This window comes from Sphaeroforma arctica (assembly GCF_001186125.1).
Source record: "Sphaeroforma arctica JP610 unplaced genomic scaffold supercont1.868, whole genome shotgun sequence".
Taxonomy (NCBI): domain Eukaryota; class Ichthyosporea; order Ichthyophonida; genus Sphaeroforma; species Sphaeroforma arctica.
The window spans coordinates 29,789-35,630 of NW_014039690.1; the positions used below are offsets into that span (position 1 = coordinate 29,789).

The following is a 5,842-nucleotide window of genomic DNA, read 5'->3' on the forward strand; positions in this document are numbered from 1 at the left end:
TATACATGAATATATGACTGGCATGAAACCCTAAATACTTGTATGGAAGTAGTGAAACTCTAGAAACCTTAGATTACTGTCGGTAGCAACACATGAGAGGAAAATGTATGCGAGGCGAATCCATTGTGTATGATAGCCTCTTGAGAACAAATCAGTGGACAAGACACGACTCAGACCACCACTCTCGCCTTATACATTTATCGCGGTAGAGTTTTCAGTCGGTCTCTGGTTGTTTCGTTCTGTCTATACCTTCCCCCCATCATTCGCCCAGCACACTCTATCCCTGTAAACGCACATCTGTTGTGGTTCAACCTGAAATCGGCACAGTTGCCAGCTGGCATAGGGTTTCCAAAAACCCTAAAACCGAATATAACCCCTCTCAGACCACCGCCTTCTTCCGATAGGCCGAAGTGTACCTTTCGCGTGACCCTCGGCTGTAGCTGCCATCCTTTGTCTTGCGCTGCGTCTTCCGCAGTCTCTCCGCCTCACACGCCATACACTCCTTCCCCTCCACCCACGGCGTGTGCTTGAGCGCACTCACTTTGCGCGCCACCGCTTTGAGTTCTGGATAAAGCTCTAAGTCCGTTAAATCCGGTGTGCCGGGTGTGTTAGGCGTTCTAGTGGTAAACCGCCTGCCATCCCGTACACCGCTGCTCTTCATACTGAGGCCGCTGGAGGGTCTACTAGACGTGTCTCGACTGGAGGTGCGCGTAGACGTCTTGTGCCGTATCCCTGTGGCTGTGGCTGTGGCTGTGGCTGTGCTTGTACCCATGCCTGGCGCACCCTCCTCATGTGTATGTGCGTGTGTCTGTGTGTGCGTGTGCGTGTGCATGTGCGTGTGGCGGCTGCTGCGTGGTGACTTGCGCGTGGTGGGCGGGCTCTCCCGGTCCACACTCTCACTGTACAGCTTCGTCTGACTGCTGCCCTGCCCCTTCCCAGCATTCCCAGTGCCCCCCCCCCACGTGCACACTACTACGCACCTGCGACGGACTGGCGGTTCCTTTTCCCGCCGGAGTGGTGCCCTTGCTGCGTGCAGACCCCATCCGCACCGTCACCTGTTGACGTGACTTGAGGACTACCGGCTGCCGGCCACTGACGCTGGTGACGTCACCCATGATACTCATGCTGTCGTCTATCGTCCAATCAAATTCCGCGCTGGCGCCCCCCCCACTGAGCCCTGCTGAGTCCGTGTCTAGTTCGGACGTGTCGTAGCCACCGCTTCGACTGTCTCGCGTGACGCGGCGCATGACCGCAATCTTCGAGCCGGTGCGGCTGCCACCGCTCGCCACACCCTGGCCACTCACAGGCAAGCTCGTCTCTGAGCTCGGCTGGGTGAGTACGCCTGCATTCGCATTCACACTGATACTGATACTGTTGTTGTTGCTATTACTATTATTGTTGTTGTAGTTGCTGTTGTTGCTGTACGCGTGTGCTCCCATGCCCCTATTGGCACTGACCACCACCTGTCTGGGTGACCGTGCCACCAGTCGTGCGGGTGTGGCCTGTCCGCCGGGTGTAGCGGGACGTTCCTGCATCTCCAGCTCCAACACTTCGCTCTCCCCACACGGCTGGAGTTGGCTAGGCGTGTGTGCGTACATGGGTGTGTACCGATGACTCTCGTCGTCATGGCAACCGGGGTCCCCACCCAACTCCTCTGCGGTCGAGCCCGACTGAGAGTGGGTTGTGAGGCTGTTGCGGCTGGCATCTCGTGATATGATCAGACCTTCCACACTATCCAGACTGTTCGAGCCTACCGCCTGTGATGGTGACGGCAGTGCTCGTGTCTGTGTCTGTTTCTGTGTCTGTGTTTGTGTCTGTGTCTGTGTCTGTGTCTGTGGCTGTGGCTGGGCTGAGCGCGGTGGCCTTGGCTGTGGTTCCGGGGCGTGCTCAGAGACACCTCCTCGAGTCGACACCTCAGCGTGCACGCGTCGCATGCGGTAGTGCGGGGGAGTGACCGACGCCATTCTGTTCCTGCTCACCCCCCCACTCGACACTACCGTACTGTCGCCACCTGCGCCACGCACACTCCCCTCCGGCCCTTTCACCTGAGACCCCTTTCTCACACTCACAGTCGTACTATCGGAGCCTTCGCCACGTACGCTGTGGCTGTGGCCCAATTCAGTCGTCTCGGCAGTCCGTTGCCTGCGTGGGCGTCTCACATTGGTGGCGTCGGTGTCACCTGTCCTCGAGGATGATGTGCCGGTGTCGCTCACCTTAGCAACCACACGTGTAGGTATGGCGCCCCTAGCAACCTTCTCCTTCAGCGACGGTGTCTTTGCCCGCGGTATCAGCCTCTCCGCAATCTCCGGATCCATCGCATGCACATTGATATCCGCCAGATCATCTACAGACTCCAGTGCACCCGTCCCCACCCCACCCCCCAGCAACTCCTCTAAGTCCATGCTATGTACACTGCTGCGCACACTGGGGGTGTCTATCACACTCTCCGTATCCGTGAGCGCCGCCGCTGCCACGTGCAGCGCCAGAGTGTCCATGCCGTCTGTGAGGCCGTAAATACACGTGTTGTCGGCGGGGGTGTTGGGTGTCTCGGGCGGGTCTGTTGTGATCATGTCCAGGGGTGGGGCCTGCACAATCAGAGGTGTGCTGAGGCGCTGGGTGGTGCTGGTTGCTGAGTGCGTGCTTCTGGTGTCTTCGTCAGAGCCTTTCGTCTCCGCTGCGTAGTCGTTCTTGGCCACACTGAAATCCGTCGCAACGCCCTCACACACCCCTGCACCACTCCCATCGGTGAGATCTGTCCCTGCACCTGCACCTGCACCTGCACCTGGTTGGGTGTACTTGGAGTACTTGCCCCGCTCATCGGCCCTCAGCACCTCAATCTCTTTCTGGGCCGCGACTATAGCGTCGTCCAGACTGACGGTGTCAATACCGACACGTGTATGACTGTCTCCATCACCGCCATCCCCCACATCTCGTGTGTGTCTTGCACGGTCGCGTCTGGGACTGGTGGTAGCCATGGCGTTATTTGGCGTGACAGAGTTGGCGTTATTTGGCGTGACAGAGTTGGCGTTATTTGGCGTGACAGAGTTGGCGTTATTTGGCGTGACAGAGTTGGCGTTATTTGGCGTGACAGAGTTGGCGTTATTTGGCGCTCTAGGGTTCGTGGTGCTATTCCGCGCGGGTTGCTGGCTCGGTGTGTTTGGCTTGGCAGTGGCCCCTCTCACCGCGCTGCCTCCCACGCCCGCTGCCTGGGCCTCGGCTCTGTTGGTACTGACAGACATTGCTTTGATGGTTCGTTCGTTGGCGTTGGCTGAGTTGGGCCGTCGCTTGCGTATGCGCACGGCACCTCCACTGGCTTTCCTCTCACCACTGTCAGTGTGCATGGTCTCTGATATGGCATCCCCACTCTTTTTCCGAGTCACGGGTACACCTGCACCTGCACCTGCACCTGTCTTTGTGTGGGACAGGTCATTTCTGTCCCCCGACCCTCGGCGTGATGGGATCTGCTTGTTGTTCTTCGCAATCAGCGCGTGTACACTCGCAGGCGATGCTGTGCCGTACAGGTGCGGGCTGCCTGGCTTGTACATGCCCTGTGCCCGTGACTGTGGCTGTGGCTGTGGCTGTGGCTGGTGTGTCTCCCGTGTGTGTGCATATCTCTCCTCGTGTGTGCGCTTGTCCCTCTCTGTCCTCCCCCCCCCCACTGCCTGAAGTGTTGGCCCTCACCAGCTGTCTCTTCCCACTGACTGACGCCCCCCCAGCCGCGGGCTTGGTGTTGGTATCGCCATAGCTCTCTGTGTGCTTGTACCGTACCCGTCCTTTGCTTCGCCTGTGGGGTTCCTCCTGCCCACTTCCGTGCTCAGGTACAGTGCCACTGTGTGTGTACGTAGCGTGAGTCGGTGTGTCTGGGTTCGCGTCGCTGACATCCTTGGGCTCACTTTCTGCCAAGGCCAGCTGCTGCGTGGTATACGCCTGCTCTGCTGATACATCAGCCGATGTCTGTGGCGACAGAAGCCCATGCACGGCCAAAGAGGACCGTGCCACAGGTGGAGGTAGGGGCAAGGGCGGGGGGAGGACGTTCCCGGCGGCATTGAAGTGCAGCACAATCAGACTGACATCCTCGTCCGTGTGGTGCGCCCCGACTATGCGACGGGCCATGTGCTCAGCTATCATGCTAGGGTCTTGGCTGCCCAGACGTTGGTTGCGCAGATCCTCCCCTAACTCATCCACACTCATGACCTCAAACACACTGGCACACCCCAATGTGATGTAGACGTCTGTGGCGCTGGTGCGGGTGTCGAACACGGCCACCTCGGGAATACAGGACAGCCCACGGTACTTCTGTTTGAACTTGGGATTGCCTATGCACCGAGTGCGCGTGAATAGTCCTGCTAGTTTGTCTTCGGCGAAGTACCCTCCCGCCTGGGAAGGTAGACGTAGAGAGGTAGGTGTAAGGACGAAAAAAGTGGGTATAAGGACGGTAGAAGTGGGTATAAGAACGGTAGAAGTGGGTACAGAACTAGTGAAAGAAAATTGGTACACGCGCACGTTGTTGGATTGTGCAAAGGGGTTGCTAACGATGGGCGTATATATTCGCACACGATACACATACACACACCTTCAAAGAAAACAATGAATGAGCTGCTCAGTATATATTCAGTTTAGCGTATGAGCCATCCGGCCACAGGTGATGTGAACACGGCCACAACAACCCCCATAACATCTCTCTTATTCATTCAAATGCCAATACCAACAGTCTCTAGACACCCGTACTCCCACGCCCGTGCACACACCTCTCTGACGACTCTGTCACGTTCATCTGGACTGTCGGCGGTGTGTGCTGCGTTCAGCAGTTTACTGACGGGGGCAAACGAATCATTGGAGAACAGAGACGCCTTGAGATCACTCAGAAAGCCCTTTGACTTGGGCTTGGTCTGTGAGTCGTGTTCTTTTTCTTTGCTCTTGCGGAAAGCGGTCCAGAGTGCCTGTGTGGAGCGGTTGCCATGACGACGGATAAGTGATCAACACATCGCGAACGGGTAGTGTGTCGATGAGACCTAAACCCTTGAATCCCAAACCTCTAAAACCTAAGACTTCTAAGACCAAGTGTGCTTCATTCTAGAGCAGACAGAATGGGTCAGTTTAGATATTAACTGGGCTGTACACACACACAGAAATACTTGTACAAACGAATCTAAGAGACGCCAACTAAGCATGTGCACAAAACCCTGAACCCTTAAAACCCTAAAACAATGTGCACGAAACCCTAAAACACTCGGAAACAACCACGAGCTCCGGTACTACCAAAGGCTCTCTGTACTCGACAAACGTATGCAGTACAACATGACTAGATGAAATGCAGTAATATTCTCTATACTTAAGCGAAGATGCCACATGGACTGTATAACCAATACACACACACAGAGGCCAGACAGATAAGTAAACAATACTCCTTCAGTCAAAGAGTATCATGGGCAACTCATGCACACCGCTACCGAATGCACACGCAGTGATATCCTCTGTTGTTCAGCGGAGATACCACACGGACTGTATAGCCAATACACACACACAGTGACCAGAAGGATTACGAAACAATACAACTACAGCCAATGGCTATAGTGATAGTGGACGTGTTGTTCTTTGGGGTCCATGAGGAAACGTGGTATAGACAAAGTGCCAGGGGTTTGTACTTCAAAGGAAAACTAAAAAGATGGACAGGTGATCAAACTCAGAGGATCTCTCGTAGAAATATGAATGTTGGAAAACGTACAACTTCGGAACGGAATACATACATCTGAAGACGCATGTTATTTTGAAACTATGAAAGAAGTACGTACATAAACCTGAATATAGTACATGAAACATATGCAAGAGCAATTCGATGTAT

At 55.3% G+C, this 5,842-nt stretch overlaps 3 protein-coding genes across 3 annotated transcripts; all 3 read right to left on the reverse strand.

Annotated features, from left to right (window-relative positions):
* Positions 1 to 175: 175 nt before the first annotated feature.
* SARC_08998 (hypothetical protein) lies at positions 176 to 853 on the reverse strand. The gene has a single exon (XM_014297008.1). The coding sequence runs from the start codon at positions 830 to 832 to the stop codon at positions 380 to 382; it is 453 nt and encodes a 150-aa protein (XP_014152483.1). The 5' UTR covers positions 833 to 853; the 3' UTR covers positions 176 to 379.
* A 43-nt stretch (positions 854 to 896) lies between these two features.
* On the reverse strand, positions 897 to 3,341 carry SARC_08999 (hypothetical protein; the record flags this gene model as incomplete). Its single annotated transcript, XM_014297009.1, has 1 exon — positions 897 to 3,341. The coding sequence occupies one exon, from the start codon at positions 3,339 to 3,341 to the stop codon at positions 897 to 899; it is 2,445 nt and encodes an 814-aa protein (XP_014152484.1).
* An 85-nt stretch (positions 3,342 to 3,426) lies between these two features.
* SARC_09000 (hypothetical protein) lies at positions 3,427 to 4,940 on the reverse strand (the record flags this gene model as incomplete). The annotated part of the gene is made up of 2 exons (XM_014297010.1): positions 3,427 to 4,377; positions 4,749 to 4,940. Coding segments are annotated over 2 exons (1,143 nt in total), but the record flags the coding sequence as incomplete, so codon positions are not given.
* Between the last annotated feature and the right edge of the window lie 902 nt (positions 4,941 to 5,842).